At 37.6% G+C, this 21,242-nt stretch overlaps 1 protein-coding gene across 1 annotated transcript in view; it reads right to left on the bottom strand.

Annotated features, from left to right (window-relative positions):
* The window catches only part of SIPA1L1 (signal induced proliferation associated 1 like 1), a 77,038-nt gene that overhangs the window by 34,420 nt on the left and 21,376 nt on the right, over positions 1-21,242 (bottom strand). Inside the window, exons 5-9 of the mRNA XM_009642611.2 lie at positions 16,839-16,942; positions 15,463-15,620; positions 11,297-11,873; positions 9,896-10,170; positions 5,941-6,219 (exon numbers count right to left, since the gene is read on the bottom strand). Coding sequence (XP_009640906.1) covers positions 5,941-6,219; positions 9,896-10,170; positions 11,297-11,873; positions 15,463-15,620; positions 16,839-16,942 — 1,393 coding nt within the window. The remainder of the gene's footprint in view (positions 1-5,940; positions 6,220-9,895; positions 10,171-11,296; positions 11,874-15,462; positions 15,621-16,838; positions 16,943-21,242) is intronic.

Below are 21,242 nucleotides of genomic sequence, written 5' to 3'. Positions count from 1 at the left end.
CTGAATGAGGCAGATGTCCTCTGTTAAAAGAAATTCTCGTAATTTAATCAAAGGAAGTATCAGAAAATATGGTTACACAAGAGTTCTGAATAAAATTGCACAGCAAATCTTAATTCTGGCATGCTTACCTTCCACGTGTTTGATTTTTGCAATCCTAATAATACTGCAAGATATGACAGTTCTCTGGAAACACTGACTCAATGTTCTCATGTTAAAAAGGAAACCAAGCCATTCAAAAAGGAAAATAGAACATCAGCAATTTTGGGGAAGAGGCCAGTGAATGAAACAGAAAATGCAATTACACTGTCACATTGTACCTTCTCACACCACACTGTATACCTTCTCCAATATTTTTCTTCAATTTGATCATTACATTTCAGAAAAACACATATTATATCGAGAAAAGATAGAGAGGCAGGCAATGGGACAACCAGAGAATGGCTTTCATATGAGGAAACACTGAACAGGCTAGACGGCACCACAGATTACAGAGATTTTTGTCATATCTGCTTCGATCCATCCAAACACAAATTATATCCGATCAAGCAAACCTAATCGACTATTCAATATCCCTTGTGATAAAAGAACCAGTAGGAGACCTGAAGCTATCCAAGAGACCAGTTAACAGGCGCCTGGATGAAGAGATACCATCCACAGCTGTTAAACACAGCGGTACAGGCGCAGCCGGTGCCAGGCCATCTTAAACAGCAGCCAGCCAGGAGACTGCGGGACCGGGTAAGGAGACTTCCTTTACAATTGTAAGCCTTTCTTGTGCTTTCCCTTGGTCTCTGCTGTTGGCCACTGCCAAAGAAGAGAGACCAGCTCTTGACATGACCACAGCATGGCTCTTCTCAGATGTTTCTGGAACACAAGAGTTTGGCCGTACAGCCAGGTGCACCAACAAACCTTCCATTTTCCACTGCTGCATCCAGCTCTAGGTCCTGGTGCCAGTAGGAAGCGCGTCATATAGAATCTCATGTTAGTAGATGCTTTAACTTGAAGAATGTTCTGAAAACTTCAAAATAACAAATTCTCAAACCCTGTGAGGCAGGCAACACGTGTGCCACAGTGCTCACTTGGCAGGCGGCAAGATGAGCACAGACACCTGCCTGTTTATATTAGGAAAAACATCACTGAACCAAGCTAGGCAGCAGCAGATTTCGGATTTTTATCTAACATGGGAACAGTTTAAACTAGAATCTATCTGCAGGCAGATATCTGCAGGAGTTAACGTATAAATGATTCCGGCACAGTTACTGTCGCTGACTACACACAGGCATCGTTCAAAGTAGTATAAAGTTTTAGGGCAAGATCGTGCTGCAAAGTCTGCACTAAGACTTAAAAACAGTCTGAATGGGCATTATTCTAATACTTCCATACTGTGGAATTGTACAGCCAGTGCTTGACGGCAGTCATGCCGTAGTTCAGTCTTCCATTTTGTTTAAAATATTGGCTGTACTCAGAGATTTTTCTAGTTAGAGCCTTGAGCTTTCATCCAGTACAGTACTGAAGTGCGCAGGTCCAGCGGCATGCTTGGCTCACTGTTTTTCAAGTTTTAGTTAAGACCGGTTCCAGTTTACCATATGTTAATTAAGAAGAGATTATCATCTAACACTATCTCATCTCCTTTCCCTGCACATTTTTTTCTTAATAAAGTCTGGAAACCAAGTGTACAAAATAAAAACTGAAAATTGGGAGAGGGGGGGAAAAATAATCAAGCTCTAAAATGACATCTTCTCCAATAACATTAGCTCTGGCATACATCACATGTGTGTGGTTTATTGTTTTTTTTCCTTAATGTATCACTCGATATTTATTCTGGGTTATAGGCTACATAGTGTTCCGTGTGGGCTAATTAAAGTTGTGACAGAAACCATGACTTGGAATTTATTGCATTTATATTATTAGATTTTTCAGTCTTAAAATAAATCTCTTATGTTACTGCAACATTAAGATTTATAAAGTTTGGGGTTATTTTTCCTGCCTACAATACGCACATCAATCATGAATACGTCCAAGGACCCAGGATACTATGAGGAACCGGGAGATTTTGGCTATATGAAGACAATCCAGTAGAGGCAAGTTTAAGGGATGCTTAGGGACATGGTTTAGTGGTGGGATGGCAGCGTTAGGTTAATGGTTGGACTTGATGATCTTAAAGGTCTTTTCCAACTTAAACGATTCTACGATTCTATACTGGGCATTTGTCTGCCTTTTTGGAATCTTGGGCTGTCAAGCAAGCTACTCTTCCACCTACAACAGCAATCTCCATAGGGAGGGCAAGATGGTTTTATGTATCTGAAGTGAAATCCTCCTGTTCTCAGGACCGGTAATGCAGCTTGTATTTATTTTTAACATAGTTAAATGGACTAAAGCAAAAATATCAACAAGGGAAAAAAAAAATTTGTTTCACTGAGTATGCATATTTAGAGACTCTAGTTGTATAAAGTGATCATCAGTCAAACAACACTAGTAGATAATTCAAGAACAGTTACAGCTGTACTCCCTGTACTGATAGCACTCTGTACTCAGAGGGAAATACTTAAGTGGTTTTTGTTTAAATTACATCCCTTAAATCTTCAGGGTTTTTTTTCTAAATACTTAACATAAGTCATGGATTTATTGCTGATAGGTTACTGTTAAAAATGAGTACCATGTCAGGTCTGATATGTCAGAAATATTATAATGCCTCTATTTCATCCTTTGAAACCCCATGGCTATTGATGGTACCAACTTTCTGTGGTCTTGGGCAACTGCTGTCAGTGCTAGTTCCAAAACCCACCTTGGATTCAGAGCTCAAAGAGCCACATGGATCAATTTACTATGGGTTTCACAGCTGCCACGTCCCTTAAAACATAGATCACAAACTATAGGTCACTGTTTCTTAGCAGCAGATGAGATCTGCCATCACCGTTACTGCACGCGGCTCAGTAAATGAAGAACGTGCAGGCAAAAGGCAGGAGCACGGAGGGATAAATGGCAGCTCCACTCTCAAAACAACTAAGTATTAAGATCAGTCAAACATGAGAAACTCTGAACTGCAGTGCAGCACTGCAGAAACACAAGTGATAGCGGTATCTAGACCACAATCAAAGGTTAAAATCAAGGTCACAGCTACAATTTAGTACTGAAAGTACTTATTGATGCTGACCTGCACAGGTAAGTTTCCAGCCCCACTGACACTTAGGCAGTAGCTTCTTTTCAAAAATGAAGCTCTAACAGCAGTAAGGAAATTGAGGATACCTGTGCTGCTTTGCTAACGAGCTGTAACAACAGGTTCTTGTTTCAAAAACCCCTTAAAATTGCTCTATAGAACACAAATACTGCAGAGGGAGAGACATTGAAGTAGCCATCTTGTATACGGTGGGGTCATGTTTATAATCATGTTAATTAAAAGGCCCTTTTTGGACCACAGGGACGACCAGTATAGAACCTGGTACCGATATTACCAGGTTGCCCTTGGTCCTCCATTTTGCCAACCAGCTGAGAGCTGAAAAAAGAACAAATTGTAGGGAGCAAAGCACGGCGGAGCACCATTGCTGCTGCCTGCACCAGAAATGCGCACAGGTTCCAGCACCTCCTGACGGGTGATCCTTATGCTATGGGAAGTATGAAAATTTGTGGTGAAAAATTAAATGAGAGAGTAGTTAAGAGGGCTATGAAAAAATCTCATCTTTGTTATTTTAGAGATTTTACACAGTAAGAATAGAAGTATCTGAGCTTCCCCAAAAGCAAAGCTTTCTTTTATCATGCAGAGAAAAGACAAATGAATCTTGGAGTGAGCTTATTGCTGTTTCCCCCACCTCACCCCCCCAGTATTCCTTTAAAATGACAAAAATGTATTTTTCTTCATTTTAACTGGAAACATGTTAACCTTATGCAGCTGCTGTTGTATTTAAACTTGATCCAGCCAAAACTAACATGTTTAGCAGACCAGAAAGATAAGAGAGAAGACATTTTTCAGGCATCCAAAAAAATTCCCAGCCAAACTTGAAAGCTACTTTGATGATATACTTTTAAGGATGAAAAGATCCAATGGAACCCTTTTTGAATAATAATAAAAAGATACTTAAAAGAATGTCTAGAGGAGAAAAACCCCAGCTACATACCTTGAAAATGAAAGAAATGGGAATTCAAAGCTCCACTTTTTGAAAACAAGTACTGAATATATGGAAATGTAATTTTCACTTCGCAAACATTTGTCAGGCTGTTACCCCCCTCTAGAAGCATCCAGTGACTGGATAAATCTTGGATGCTTTAGGTGTGCAATGATGCCCACATAGGATTCTATGCACGAGAAAAGCACAGTTAATAGTACCCGCTCCCTCAGTGCAGCCAAAGGCTTACACTCCTTGGCACGAGTCGTGGAACAGCCAACTTGAGACTCCAGACAAAACTCTTTGGTTAACACCATGAGGAGATGGACTTGTCTGAAAAAAACAGCAACTCAACCAAATCTGATCTTCTGCCACTGGCTTAAGCTTTGCCCAGGTATTACCATGCCTTCCATAATTACAGACTGAGATTCCACAGCACTGGAGAGAAAAAAAAAAAAAAAACCCAACACCCCAACTCCTATTCCTTCAAATTCAGCATCTGCCTGTCTTCAGCTGTAACAGGCACATATGGCCCGAAGCCACACAATTTTTACGTTGGTCCAAATACACCATTAGAGAGCCACGTCCAGAGTCTCACTGGCTTCTCCAACCTTTTTTACAGACAATCTTATCAGGTTGCCTGTGAAATTATTTAGTGCTTTTTTCAGTGTCACAAATTTTCTTTTGCAACTTAACACTGATGGGAGCTTTAAGTATACATCTATTGAACTTACAGCTATGACTGGGGGGGCACTCTCTAATCAGTTTGAGTGCAGAAGTACAATAGTGTCTAATGAAAAAAAAAAGTAAGAAAATGAAGTCCTTACCAACTATTATAATTTCTTAACAAGGTGTCCTACACAGAAATTTCAATTTCACCTTGGTAATTTCTTGGCCTTGGCTGTACCGCCTTTGAACATTTTTTTTTTTTATCCCCAGTTCTTCAGGATGTGAAAGATGCTTTAAGTTAATTCATTAGAACTCTCTTTAAATTTTCTACAATATGCATCTTATTTCCACTGCTTTATATTTTTCAGCAATGTAAAGCATGATCAGAATCTGTCTACAGCTTTTTTTTTTTTAAAGAATTGTCCAAAATAAGAAATACAAGCTACGAGCTTGTTTCCCTCAACAGATCTCTGTAAATGCAGACAGTGACAGATTTGTACAGATAACCAAAACAATGACAGTTCATTTGAATACTATCAAATACATCTTCTTCCATGAAAGAATGAAAATACTGTGACAGGATGTGCCTGATATCTTTATCTTAATAATAATTGCTTTCTTGTTTAAAAAACCCACAAAACAACAAAAAACCCCAAACCACTCTGGAGAAAGGCAAACTTAAAACAATCTCTTCTCTAGCCTATAAAGTTCGAACCCTCCCCCCATCACATAAATTTGCTTTCTGTGCTGGTCAGAATTCTTTTGCTAAACACCCTGTTAGATGCTATCTCTGCCTTCGGAGCTTTAGGCGATTCTACCAAGCCTATAAACAAGATAAAATTTTTATTTACTTCTTCAAAATGCAGAAGTTTGGGAACACAGATCTAAAACTTCAATTGTATATTTAAAACTTAAATAACAATACAGCAGTTTTAGAATACCATCCAACACAGGGAAACACAGCCTAACAATCTCGTAACGCTTCATTTTGCAGTTAATCATGCCAGGAAAGGTATTTCCTTTTGGCTAATGTTTCGCTCATATTCATGTTGCCTTTGACTAATTAAAACCAAGATTAAAAGCTGTCTTCAGATACTTAGACAACTCTATTTTGCTTTCTCCCAGAGAAGATTCTGAACAGCAATGAAATGCCATTTGTGAAGAAGACACGTACCTCCGGCTCTCCAATGGGCGCCCGTCGCTAGAGATACTTCGGGGGATGTTGGCTGCTCGTTCTGGGGGTGGCATTTTCCCTTCTCCTTTCCCGGAGCCAATCCTAGAGGTTACTGGACTTTGTATTTGTGATGGTACCTGAGCCACATGAGGACCCTGCCCTTTGCTTGCATTTCGCTGCCATTTGTTATTATTTCTGAACGGAAATTTGAATTCATACGACATTCCTTCATTCACTTTGTACTCCATCACTGGCATACGGTAGTTTTCTGAAGAACTCCTAGAAATGAAGGAATTTAACATGCTGCTTTATAACATGCATATATATATATATATATATATATAAAAAAACCAATAGAAAAAACAAAATAAATATATCCTATTCACAAGGATAGAAATCTGAAGACAGAAGCTAAATCAATTCTATGAAACAGTAAATGTAAGATTTTGCTTTTTAGAAACATATATTTAACAAATTTTGACACTCTTCATCTATTGGGTTATAAAAGCTAAAAAAATCTGCTAGAAGGGTATCTCCCTTTCCTAATTTAAAAAAAGTCAAGGGTTGTAGAACTTACCTGCAGCCAGACAAGTAAGACCTGAAATGTTTGTTCTTTTTGAGATAAATGTTCCTAAATAAAGATATTTAACATGCTGCTATATAACATATATATATATATATATATATATATATATAAAAAAACCAATAGAAAAAACAAAATAAATACATCCTATTCACAAGGATAGAAATCTGAAGACAGAAGCTAAATCAATTCTATGAAACAGTAAATGTAAGATTTTGCTTTTTAGAAACATATATTTAACAAATTTTGACACTCTTCATCTATTGGGTTATAAAAGCTAAAAAAATCTGCTAGAAGGGTATCTCCCTTTCCTAATTTAAAAAAAGTCAAGGGTTGTAGAACTTACCTGCAGCCAGACAAGTAAGACCTGAAATGTTTGTTCTTTTTGAGATAAATGTTCCTGATGCACAGACATCCACGAAAAGACAAAATTCCCATGAAATAATGCACTTAATTTTCAAACATGTTTGGCTTTGGAGTACCTCAGCTGACAAATTTGCACATTATGAAAACAAAACACTTGCTAAAAATTGTAGATGCCAAGCCCAAAAGATGCCCTTTGCTTCCTGAGGACATACAAGACAGCATAAAAATTGGAGTAAAACAGGATGTATGCTAATGCAGTCCACATAAGATGCAGGGCAAACTCCCGCATACATTTAAAATGAGAGATTTGGAAAGTAGATATGACCTTCAGCTTCGGTGAAGATAATTTGGGTATTTCTCTTGACAAATGCATATACCTCTATTTAAGTAACTTTTTAATTGTGATTACTTTGTTTATCTACACATCATTATCTAATGGGAAGGAAAAACAAACAACCCATGCAAAATTTTCTACTCCTACCTCTTCCTCTAAGTGACTACACCATTAGTGCTAAGAAATATCAATATCTCTTCCCAGCTAAAATACAAACCAGGTAACTTGTTACCTGGGTATGCTGACGTGAGCAAGTTGCGCAGTCTCATAGTAGACAAAGTGAAACAGTCGGTGCTGAGGTCTTGCTGTCCACGATATACACATTTTGTGGTTTTACTTTGGCCTACCCTCTAGCAAATTAAAGCACGGGTAGTTCAGCTTCGTCTGAAGGGAAATGTTTGCGTGTTCCCAGGCCACTCTGTGATGTGAACCACTGCATGGTAGATGGGGATGATCAGAAGATTGTTTTCCAAGTCCACTCACAACCTAACTAAAGTCTTGATTTTACTTCAGTGGTTTGGGTTTCTCTTTTACTGCAGACTTAGTTACAGTTTAAGAAGCACAAATGCACAATTCCCTCTTGCTGCTTGTGTCCTTAGCTTCAAGGTCAGCAATCAGTCCACTAAACGAGCTCAGTGGCAATGTTTTAACAACCATAGCAGAGATCTAGCCATAACAAGGCCCGCCTCTGCGTAGGGTGTTAGACTGTGAATCAGGGTATCTGGATGCATCATCTGCTACTGACCTTGTGCATATGCCTGCTGCCAAGCCATCTTATCTACCTGTATCCCTGCTCCTCCTCCAACCTCATGCCAATCAATTTATTAGGACAGGGAGTGCTTCTCATGTGAACATACTATACCAAGCAGAACTGATCTTCATTTTAGTTACAGTCTGTAGAAGTTACCATAGCAGAAATACTAAATGACCTCCAGAGGACACAACGAAAGGACTCCAATTTTGAAGAACCGATTGCCAAAAGAGAAATTGCTTTGCGCAAAGACTTAAGTCTCCAGTAATACATGAAGGATAGCTACAAATTCAAGACGCAGTTCCTAAAGCTTAATGATTTTGGATACAGCAAGCAGGATAAAGAGTTGTTTTATGAAATTTCAGAACTAGGCAATAACCCACCATGAACATTTGCTCGCTACAAGACAATGACAAAACTCACTGATGCTGAGTACAGTATTTCAAAAAGTGCACTAATTTCTCTTCCTGCTATGTGCTTGGATACACTAAAGCTAAGCCTGCTTTTGGCTCTACTTAATTTAGCTCAGGAATAATAGGATCTGTGTTTTCCACATAGATTTTTCTCTGCTCTAATCCTTTTGCTATGATTGCAGCTGAACTTTCCATTTGCTCGGGCTGCTAAATACTGTACAAAAGCTTTCCAAATACCTCATGGGTGACCTTATGCCACTGCTCATTTTAATCCCTGACATGTATTCAATTTTCCACTGATGACTAAAGGACAAATAATACTCCTTTTCTCTCTGCTCCCGTTTTGCTCCCAGGTACAAAAGGAGTTAATATGGCTCACAGTAAAAGCAAACATGGATTCTTCTGTTATGCAAGTACAAGGTCTTTGCTCGGAGACACAATCTCATATCGATGTAATAAATATGCATTTAAGTTCACCCCAACCTTAAGTATACAAAGATTTAGCATTTACCCCTACAAAGATATTGCCTGATTAGAAAACAGCAGTGCAGAATGCGTTCTCAGTCTCTCACTGCAAGGAACACATTGAACTTTGATAACTGTACTTGCTGCTTCTTGGCAAATCTAGCATAAACCTTGAGCTAGCCTGCAGGCAAATTTAGTCTATTAAAGATCATTCCATTTTAATCATACAGCATTTGCAAGATATTAATACAGGATGTCAGGAATATGGGAATCAGATTTAGTGATGTGGCTGAATGCTACAGACAATGCAGAGGGTTCAGATGAGAGCAGTAAAAATTAGAAAAAGCTTTAGTGTGAGTTCAGGAAAAATGCAGGGACTTAATGTGCAATTTAGAAAAAAAAACACGTGCTACTGCTTATTTCTGATCAAGCAACCTTTTAAAGCTATAAAAGCAATAATACAGTTAACACAAGCCTCAGGCTTAACACGGATGGGAAGCAAAAGAGATGCAGCAAGATCTACTCCTGAGTAAAGAAGAAGAATTACAATTTGCAGCAATTTTCCTGGCCAGATCCATACCTCTGATAAACTCTCATCATTCACAGCCTTGCTTATTTGTGAAAGTAGAAGAATGTAAGTCTATTCACACCTTTCAAGAATTACATCCAGACACATTGCAAACTACCAACAAATGGGAAAGCAGGGAGGGAAATGTACAATTAATTCTGATACATCATAAACACACAACTGTCAGCAAGAAGTTGTTTGATTTCCATGTTAAATTCCATGGAATTTAAAGGATACATGAGGTACTTCAGATGTTTTATTAAACTATGGTATTCAATGAAGGTTTATGTAGGGCCTGGAGTCTGAATATGGGCAGTTTTTACTGCCCTGCTCTTTCACCTTACAATACTGGACGCTATATTAGAATTATACCGTGGGTTTTGGAGGCTAACGCTTATTCTGTGGTGTTTCTTTTCCCCCTCGACCCCACAAATCAAGATATAATTTCAGACCAGAGGTAGCCATTATGCAATACCTGCGCGGCGTGCAGTCCTCATATGGAGGGACGATGACGACCTTCACTGTCACTGATGTTCTGAGAAGATCAATCATTTGCTCATGGCTCAGAGTAGCTACAGCCACCTTGCAGATTTCCACCAGCCGGCTGCCTTGTCGCAGTCCTGCCTGCCACGCATAGCCGTAGGGCTCAACATCTGCCACAATGCCTTCATAGTTTACGTGGAAACCGAGCTGACCCAGACCATTCCTACGCAGAGTCATCTCCACTGTTTCACAGCCCTTAGTCACAAGCTGTGAATTAAAACAAAGACAGAATTTAATGCACAGAGAGACCTTCTGCACTGACAGAGGTTTGAGGGCTCCATTTTTGTACAGCCAACCAACTCCCAGGACAACGGTGGGACACGATCAAGGAACACATATCACAGCCCTGAGTACGTAATCGGCTGAAATGGGTCTTGTCACTCAAACTAATATTTTCAGTAGAGTCTGGTTACCCAACTTCTGCCTTGAAATTTTTACTGAAACCACAAGAACTTTAGAAGATACACGGCAGCACACAGAAGAAAAAGACACGGAGTTACACAAGCGTCTCTACTTTATCTTTTACACTTTAGTAACCAACCAACCGTTCTACATTTCTAGCTGTTTCAGTAAACCGCAAGATTACTTTCAGTCAGAACGTGGTGGCACGCAAAAGAACAGTAAACTGGGGTCTGTGCCAACTCTTCTATGTATAGTGAGCATGAACACCGTCAAGAGCGATTTAATAGGGCCCGGTTTTCCCTTTTGCCTGGTCATTGTACAACCACAGTTGTGAAATTACAGGAAAGACAGTGAAACATAACACATTCTTTCATAAATTAATTGGATAAAAAAATGAGCATGGACAGACGTTTTATAGACAGATACCATGAGTCACTGCATTTTTAGTTTATCACATGCATTCAGAGAATATCTGAAGGTTGCAATAGGGATTGGGACTGCACCCTGCTGGCAACATAATAAGTCAGTCTTAAAGATATTACAGCTTCATTTGAAACAAGATACAACAAGCCTATAAAACAGAGAAAGGGAAGGAAAACAAGGAAAAGAAATAAGGTGACAGTTCTGTATTTATTGTGTGGGAGCAATTTATGCATCTGAAGGTCCTGCTTGATTTTTTTTTTTTTTTTTTAATATATCAAGACATTTTTGACACACACACAGAACCAGCTGAGGTTGGCTGATATCTGATAAAAGAGAAAGCAATATTGGATTTTGAGAAATAAAAGCAGGAAAGTCCTCATAGCTTCCATGACAAACAATTAGAACAGTTTTAGGGATCCCAAGCATTACTTAAATTGAAGCCTTACTTGGCAGTGGGGCGAGAGGAGAAAGCACAGAAGGGGAACCAAAGAAGAGAACACATTCTAACCTCCAGCCTTTTGACGATCTCTTTGATATCATCAATGTTGCTGATGAAGCTCTCCAAAGAAACACATTCACCTCTCTCATAGAATATTTTGATATTTGTGTCCGTTGAAGTCCACCCTATCACGTCTCGACAGGAGCAATTGAACACCACGCTTTTCGTGTCCTGTTCAATGAGGACTACAAACTCATTAGAGATGCCTAGGAGACAGTCTATTTCCATGCCCTTGCTGTAGTCTTTTGCATGGACGCTCCATACAATAGCACCAGAACTATAGATCTCTGCTCCTGGGTAAGGCTTGGACTTTTCTTTCTTTTTTGAAGCAAGAGAGATGAAGGGGAACTTGCCAGAAGGGTCGATAGGTGTGTTGGTGACATTCTTCTCTGCCAAGTCTTTCAAGTACTCTTGACGGGTCCTGGTGGCCATCGCACGGAACTTTTCTGATTTATGAGCAGCATTCTCTGCATTAATGACTTTGGCTAGTAAGAAGTCCCTGAACACATTTGATTTAGGAAACGTGACACCTTTTGGAATAGGTGGTCCAAAGGATGGTACATCTCTGGATCTTGTCACAGCAACACTGAAAGAAATAAAATAGTAAGGAAGAAGTCACTGTATGCAAATTCAGCAGTTTTTGACTACAGAAAATACATGTCCTTTTTTCCTTAAGCCCTCAATTTTTCTCTCCTTTTCTCACCAATATGCCTATATTTACATATTAATCTTGCCAGTGTGGAGATTATGCCCCCCTTACTGTATAAACAGAAGGCCACTTATTTTTGCATCTAGGCATTTTTTGAATCGTCCTCAGTACTGCAGCTTAAAGACAGCTTCAAGTGCAAAATCGTGCTTTTTTGATAGAGTAATCACTCATGTATGGTAGTTCTGAATTCTGTTTGCTTTTACTATAAACAGAAAATTTCTAGCACACACTATTAGAAAGGCTAGCTTATAATTTAGCTACCTAAAACTGAAAGGCTCACCTGAAAGCAATGTGAAGTGTATGATCAATGCTAGAAGTGTAGCAGATAAAAATGGACGCATTAAAAAGATAAAGACAATAAAGCCATCTCACAAGGCCAGTTTCACTGTGAGAATCGTCTGCTGACAGAATGCATATATCACGCTACTGATTACGTTTTAGATTTCTGCATCAAAAACTGCACTAGCTGACAGTGCACGCTAGTGATAGAAGCAGACTCCAAAAATACTAGAAATAAGAAATTTCTTAGAAGTTTGGAGACAAGTATTCGAAACAGATGCTTTCTTTTTCAACTCTTCCTTTTAGTTTCTGTACCACGGGATGGACTGACAATAAGATTGCCTTAGGCAATGCTGATAAGCTTAGCTATTCTCCGTTGTCAATTCTCTTTTGATACAGAGGGGGTGAGAGTCAGTCGGCATCACTAAAGATTTGCCATTCCAGTCCCGCGTCATTCACTTGGCAGTCTGTCCTAAGAAGAGACTGGCAACTGTACTTCAACAGGTTTGTGACAAGAAATGCTCCAACAGTTCAAATATGATTCACCACATATCTATAACTAGATCTGAAAAAGCATTAGCTAATGTTGGCCAAAATATAATGGCAACTGAGTTTTATAAAGAAAACCAGAACTGAATTTGAACACTAGAAATGTATGTGGTGTTTCATCTGGAAGACTGTCTGGTGTTATTTCCACACTTTGTTTTAACTTATCTGAATCCTTAAACATAACCCCACACCCCAAAAAAAAATTAAAAAAAAAATTAGTAACTGAGATTGCAGAAATACTAGTATAGCTTTTGGGAGGGGCACACAGGAACACCAAAATAAAAATTAAGTCATCCAATCTTTAACCATATCTTCTGTTTTGGGGTGGTGGGGTGTTTTATTTGTTAGTTTGTTTTGGTTTTGCTGGTTTTGGTTTTTTAAATTATATTTTCTGGCAACTGATACTGAAAGATGGCATCGACTGTCACATTTCCTTCAAATGTATGCCCATATTTCTAAAAGTATGCAACAAGGGGTGCTCATGATGCAACAGTCTGACTCTTGATCATCTTCAGTGGTCCTGAAGAGTCTGCTACTAAGAGAGAGAAGCCTAAGCGTTAAACACAATCACTGGATGTAATGAAAAACTACCAGTGACATTTTGTTTGATTAGGTTTTTAATATCATGAATCACAGGGATAAGAATTTAATCTTTAACTTATGCCAGAGAAGTTTTAAAAAGTGAATGATGCCATCAGAGAAGCCAGACTTTTGAAATATTGTTTATCTTAGTAGGGAGGGAGAATCAGTGGCCAAGACGGAGCTTGATTTTATTCCTTTTATGTAGTTTTTAATATAAATTCCAGTACATTTTTATTCTATATGGCTTCCTGTTTTGTCTAGAATTCTGAATCTATGAAACTGTTCCAAATAATTCAGTGAAAAAGAGGTCAAACTTACTTTGAAAAGTTTCCTAGAAAAACTTTTCGTAGTGGAACTATATAAATTTAAATCAAGTGTTTGCACTGAGAGGACAAAAAAAGAAAGTATTTTAATCTTAAAGACAGTACACAGAACACACACAAGTGGTCTGGCAGTTTCCCATATCAAAACGAACACTGACACTTGCAGGGTTTTTTCCTACCTGCCCCTTAAAATTTAAGCCTGTAGCATCACTAAAGCTGAAATTCTCAAATTTTATTCTCTAATAGTAACCAATAAGATTCCAGCCCCTGTGGGTTGTGAACACTTGAAAAATGAAAGCAATTCAGAAGTCTGAAGGTCAGAAATAGAGCCCTGAGATATTTATTACTGTATAACAAGTATAAATCTTTCTCATGCCTTTTTAAAAGGAAGAAATTGAAAATATGCAGTCCTATTACTTAAAATAATAACCAAAAGCAGATCTTTCTCTGTGTTTATAATACCCAATTCAAATGGAATATGCATCTGTAGCTCTTGTGGCAATATTTCCTACTTTCCCTTTACTTCAGTTTCTGTACAGAGTAAGAGCTGAAACATATGTCTAAAAGTTTAAGAACAAGCCATGTCCACATAAATTATGTAGCAGTGGAATTTGTCAATAAGCTGCCTTAAAATGAGTATCACCAGGAACATGCCTACTCCAGGAGAGTTTAATGCATGTACAAAGTTCAGCATGAGTTCCATAAGTGCTGCGTGAGCTTTACCAAAAACTTATGTGGAAGGAAAAGCCTTTAAACCTTACTATATTTACTTGAAAAACATGAATACAACACCTCAGACACTGCAGTCTTCCTCCAAATAAGCACCTGACTGAATGAAACACTTAGGTGAACATTTGTATTTCAGTAACAACAAGGCAATTCTAAGGCTGCCTCATCTCGAGGTAACTACTCTAAATCCATTACTCTGATACTTAATGTTTTAAATGAAGAAGGTTTAGAAAAGTTTTCTGGGATCAGTCAACATTTAAAAATGAAAATACATTACGAGTTCAGGATATAACAAAAGTAAAAAGTCTCACTGATCGTAAAAAGAAGTGTAACTCAAACCCATTATTTCTATATGCTTTCAATTTGGTTAAAAATATGATAAATAGGAATCTCATCGTGCAATTCTTCGTTGTATTTTACTATCAGTTACCATTTCCTATTTTAATCATACTGACCTTAAGGTCACACTAAGATTTTTTTGGCAGCATAATGCCTTGGAATTGCTTTGTTGGACTGAAATGATGTAAGAAACAAAGCTATTTCAGACAAAATATTTCAGAGAGCTTAGGTTCCTTCTGAAAGGGTAGTCGTACTTTTTCACTGTCTGCATTTAAAAAATGGAACTTAAGCTCAGATGCCCAAATTATCCTAACAAAAGTGAATTCATGAGAATCAAAATAGAAATACTCTTTTGGCATACTCTTAATTAGGAGAATAAAAAGGAAGTGAGAAAAGAATTTTAAAATCATTGCTAAATGCTTGGTTTATATATATATATATGTGTGTGTGTGTGTGTATGTTAATTTCCTCATTGGGTGCGTTTCCTTTCATACTCCTATGTATCTATTTACTTTTTAAAAAGCGTTTTACATTCACATGACCCCCAAATCTCCTCAACCCCTATCTTTCATTATGTTTCCCTACTACTGAGAATTTAAAAGAGGAATGACACCTCCCCCTTTGCGCTCAGATTCCATGTGTTCAGTGCAACTAGCAATAGCTACCTGTAACAAACGCTGTCAGTACAGGGACCATGCACTCTTACGATGACGAAGACGTGCTGGAAGTGGGATCGAATGTTCTTTGGGCTGAATGGTTGTGCTCCAGGCTCCTGGAAAACTATTGTCACAATATCATTTCCAATATGGCGTTTCCTCAGAAGCTTTAACAAAAAAAAAAAAAAAAAAAAAAAAAAAATTGCACAGGTTGAAACACAGTCTTTTCATAATTTTCATTTATTTCTCATTTATTATAAATTACCATTGTTCAATTTTTTTATTCCAAATGATACTTCCAGCTGAAAACTGAAACAGTTGAGGATTTATATGACAAGTACCAGAATACTAGTTATTAATCTAATAAATTTCAGGCATGGGCATTTTCATTTTTGTAAAGATTTCATTTCTACAGATAACATACAGGAAGATCTTGTTAAGGAAAAAAATTAAGCTAAACAAAGAGGAAAACCAACACAAAACCTGCTACTATCAGAGTGATCAGTGATACATGGAAGCTGGAAAACATTCCCCACTTCACACATTTTTACAAGCCAGAAATAAGTTCTATTTCAAGTTGAAAATAGTTGTCACTGTCCTTAAGACATGCTGTAATAATCTTCTGATGGGCTTCTTTCAGTAAATCTAAGACTACGGTAAAAGAGAAAGGTAAACTACAAAGTAGTATAACGTTTAGTGTACAAAAGCAAACTAAAAGGAACACTGTGTTATCTTTTATTGTTAAAGGAAACATCTATTTTATTTGCAGAGGCACATCGTTTCTAGAGTAAAGCACACGTATATCATACGCAACAAGATGGCCTAGCGTTTCACAAGGCCAGGTACTTCAGAGTAACAAAGCAGGTCAGCCTACATAGCTCTTCAGTATAATAAAAAAAAATTAAAAGGATTTTGTCTCATTTCTTCTTGCAAAGTGTGCTGTGCAGCGTGCCGGACCACCCACTCATCACCTCTGACTCTGTGCATGTTACAATTTGCTGAAGGCAATCCTTAATGCGCAACGGATTTTACTGCAGAAGGTTGAAAATCATGTCAACTACGCTATGGTCCTTTTGACACAAGGTAGGAACTCTTATTTATATAACACAGATGTGCTACTTCAGAATATTTACATCAAAGTTTCAGTAAATTATGCGTAATTGAATAGAAAATACTCCTACGGAGAGAAATGTACCTGTGATGTACCTACAATGATCTGCTTTGCTCATCTTCCTGACACAGATGGCCAGTTTTACTTTTGATATTTTTGATTCTTTAAGTGTTTTCTTTGCTAGTAACAAATGAAAGTTGACATAAATACTCAATAGTTCAGCTACTTTTGAGAGGAAGGAAAATTAATTCTAAATAGGCACCGTCCATCTTACCTGTTGCTTGTTGTTTGGAGTATATGGCAACATAGTAGAAACGTGGAACATGATTTCATAGTCCTTGTATGTTGTGTACAGAGAGTGAGTACCCGTTGAATCAGCTTCAGTTAAAGAAAAGAGAAAATAAAAGCATTATTTAAAAAAAAAGGTTTAAAAACAAAGTTTCATTTTTATCAAAGAAAATCATCAGGTGAGACAAGAATTCCTATTCATCCTTGACCCCAGCTGAAATGTCAGCACGTACAAACTTACCCAACGTTTATTCACCTGCAAAAGCAAATGACACATATAGATGGCACGTATAATTTTGCAGACTTTTCCCAGTGAAGAACTTGTTTAGGAATAGTGAATTTATACCAGAAACCCCTGAAGAAAGCCTATTTAAGCAGGAAAAGTGGTAACAAAGTCTGAAATAATTTTCAGACACCACCCAATATCTCAGGCTAATTGGAATGAAAAAGTAGGATTATGAAGTTTAGAAAGAAAAAAAGAAGAGGGGATATTATTAAAGTTTAAAAAGTGTCGGTTAAAGACAACACTTGATTACAGACAAATTGGGAATGTCTTTACTTTTTCTTTCTCTCTCTCAAAAAACAGACCTTGAAAAATGTTCCATTAATTTAAGTAGTAACACATTTAAAGCTGACATAGTGAATATATTCTATTAAATATAACTGCTGTCCACAGTACAAAAAGCTTGTTTTCAAACAGAATTTTAATAACAACTAGATTTATATATGGAAAAGAGCATCCTGCTTATTTGAAGTTATATAAACATGATACTATATTATATAATCCCAGCTATTTATAGCAATGTATTTTAAAAAGCTGTTAAATACTACACCTTGGCATTTTTTATCAGCAGAGAGATCATGTTACTAAGGAGATAATAGCTCTGAGATTTGTGAGGCATCTACAATAACATAAATATACAGTTTATTTTATTTTGGGTATAAGCTCTGACAAGAAGTTTTCATTTTTCTGTCAAATTTGGAAAAATAAAATAGAGGTAGCTTTGCTATAAATGAAAAACTGCAACATCATCCATAAAATGAAATGGAAAGTTTCCTACATTATAGCTGTACAGAGATTTTGCATTTCCAAATCACAGATACAGAATAAAATGGGAATAAGAAAAAAAAAAAAAAGGTTCCTAGAATCTTATAAAAAAACTCAGTTTCTAAGGAGATAATAGCTCTGAGATTTGTGAGGCATCTACAATAACATAAATATACAGTTTATTTACCCAGATTTTGGGTATAAGCTCTGACAAGAAGTTTTCATTTTTCTGTCAAATTTGGAAAAATAAAATAGAGGTAGCTTTGCTATAAATGAAAAACTGCAACATCATCCATAAAATGAAATGGAAAGTTTCCTACATTATAGCTGTACAGAGATTTTGCATTTCCAAATCACAGATACAGAATAAAATGGGAATAAGAAAAAAAAAAAAAAAAGGTTCCTAGAATCTTATAAAAAATCTCAGTTAGTGTTTCAAGATGATTGGGGTCTCTTTTCCAGCACTCAACATTGCCATTACAAAAAACTGGATAACTGCTAAATATTTTCTTTTTAATGCTAATTACAACAGCTAAAAGGGAATAATTTAATCTCACGCCCAAGTTCACAGCAGCCTCTATCCTCTGCCTGATCATTACAATGCAGGCAGGAGCCAGATGCACCTGAAAGTCACCTGAACATCAACATAACTCCTTACTGGTGCTTTTTTTTTTTTTTTTTGGTCTAATTATAAATACACTAATTTGTACCTAATCTTTCATAAATAGAGCACACAAAAATATTACAGAGAACTGGAAAGGGAGAACGGGTGCAAAAAGAAGCGGGTAAGATGACAGACAGGGGAAGGAAGGCCCCCAAAGAGGGGCAGGGGCCCAAAAGGGGTTGGGGGGAAGAGGAAAAGAATAAAGCAATTCTGATAAACAATATGCTAGAACAACCCCTCTGCGTTTAAGCCAAACTTTCAGCTTTCCTCAATGGACTTCGTTGCAGGCAGAAAAAGGTTCTTTCTCAGAACAGCCACTGGTTCTGCAAACTAAGCAATAAGGCTACAAGGACACATTTAATGATTCCAATTATTTCCAAGTACTTCACAGCTTAAATCCCAGTTATTCAACTCCAACCACAAACAGAATTCCATATCCACTACAGACTGCATCTTTCTCACCATCCAGATTTCTTCTTTCTTACAAGTCCAGAATCCTTTTTCTGAAGTACAACACATTACAGGCGTTTTCTTTAAATTAAATCACTGCCATTGCAGTAAAATCCAAGACTGCACGTATCAATCATTTCAAGGTCGGAACTGTAAGCCAGCACTGCTATCTATTTTGATTTCCTTGTATTTAACATAGGCCGGAGCGATCTACAAATACATTAGCACCTTTTTACACTGAAGACATCCCCTTCTGCCATCAAGTTTCTGGCAAAACTATTGGTGCTGCGCTCTCAGTCTTGTCCCATTTACTGCATTTGGTTATTTTGCTGAGGACTTATCTGATCTTTTTGTCCTTCCATCATTATTCACCTTTAAAAATCCACCTTATTCTTCCGTCCTTCCAATGTTTCTCGGCTATCTTCATAAGCACTGCCTTAATAGACTCCCATTTAAGTGTTTTTTTCCAACACCAACAGTGCTAAAAACTGGGATTGACCCCAACATAATTCTGCTGGATAAATTCACCTCACTGAAGCCACAGGACTTCTGTCAAGCTACTTGTACAGCAGATTTTAAAACCTCTGCACTAGAAAACTGTATAAAAACCAGTACAAGTATAAAATCTAACTCAGCGTTTCGAAGGAAAACACGTTGCAAGGAACTGTAGGAAAACAAAAAAAATAAATGACACCGATGAGGCAGGCGGAGGAGCAGCCATTGCTACAAACTGTACCAGTGCTCGCAGTTAAAGGTGCAAGAACAAGAAGTTGCAGAGCTCAGTGTTGTTCCCATCTACCTTCGCTCTTAAAAAGCCCTGCCTGCTTTCTAGTTTCTTCTAGTTACTGGCCCAAATTCAGCACCTGTCAAGCCCGCTCTCTATTCTGTTATACACAAGGATTACACCAAGCACTCATGTTAAACTTCTGTAATATCCAAGTCATTTTCAGGCACTATTTCCAAGGACAGAACCCTTTATTTTGTACCATACAAAAGTATAGGTGTAACACAGACGCAGAGCAATGCAGGTGGACTTCCCCCCCATCCTCATTTCTGCTGCTTAAGCAATCGAGGAAGCTCTGACCTCCTTTGGCTATTGCTCTCCCAGCAAATGCCTCTGATCCAATGGTAAGTCCATTCTTACTTCCATGTGGTTGGAAAAGACACTAAATAGTACAAGTTAAGAAGATAATCTATCTGTATTATTTCAGTAGAAACATCGGGGTTTATTGACAACCCCTAAATTAAATGTCAATTTGAAGTCCATTCATTCCCTAGATTTTTAATCTATTTAATATCTTCTGTGCTTCTATATGCTTCTCATGTCTTAACCAAAAAGTCATGCAGTTTAAACATCTAATACAGAAACCTACCATTATTAGCTAAGCTTATAATCTCATCAAATGGGTAACTCAAACTCCTACAATTCACATTAATCAACCGGCTTCATTTCCTACACCAACCATGCTACCACTCTGCTGGACACACACACCAGGCTACCAGGCCTCGCATTACCCAGCTGATCCCATTTACCAATTTAATATATTAAGAAATAAGACTAAGTGAGGGGGAGGGAAATAAAGCATGCATTACAACTAGAAAATAAAGTAAAATGACTGAAGTTATAATTTGAAAGATTACTGTGATGTTTATTACTTTAAAGTGATGCCCATAAACTTCCTAGCAACCGTGGGATAGATGACATTTTCAAGCTCTATTTCCTATCCAAAGTCTGCAAGCTGCCAGGAGATAGACTGCTTCCCCTTGGTAATTCTACAAATACACAAACAAAACTTTAAAAGTAGCAACTCTCTTCCTCAGTGGCACTGGCAGGGATCCAAAGCTAAAGCCCTTGAAGGATCCAATATACTTAAATAGGCTTTCAGTTAATAGGATGCATGAGATTCCTCCTTTTAAAAATCAGCTCTGTTATGGATACTTAACCAATTAGGCTCCTGATCCAAAAATTTTTAAGAACAACTGTTCTGAAACCACCTTTTGCTAGAGCAACTTCACTCTTCTCAATTTGCATAACCTAAAAACATCTTATTTCCAGAGTACACATACAAATCCGCTTCCCTCCATGCCGACAAAATCTAAGATTGTGGCTTACAGCATGAATCTGCTTTTCACAGGTTGCAAAGTAATGTCAAAGGTATAGGAACCAGCGAAGTAGCCTACATAGCTCTGACCTTTCTTGCAAGTTAATGAACAGACATTTGTTTTTA

The sequence above is a fragment of the Egretta garzetta genome, unplaced genomic scaffold, assembly GCF_000687185.1.
Source record: "Egretta garzetta isolate BGI_Z169 unplaced genomic scaffold, ASM68718v1 scaffold177, whole genome shotgun sequence".
NCBI classification, from domain to species: domain Eukaryota; kingdom Metazoa; phylum Chordata; class Aves; order Pelecaniformes; family Ardeidae; genus Egretta; species Egretta garzetta.
The sequence above is the reverse complement of the archived record's forward strand: the minus strand, read 5'-3'. Positions and strand labels throughout refer to the sequence as shown.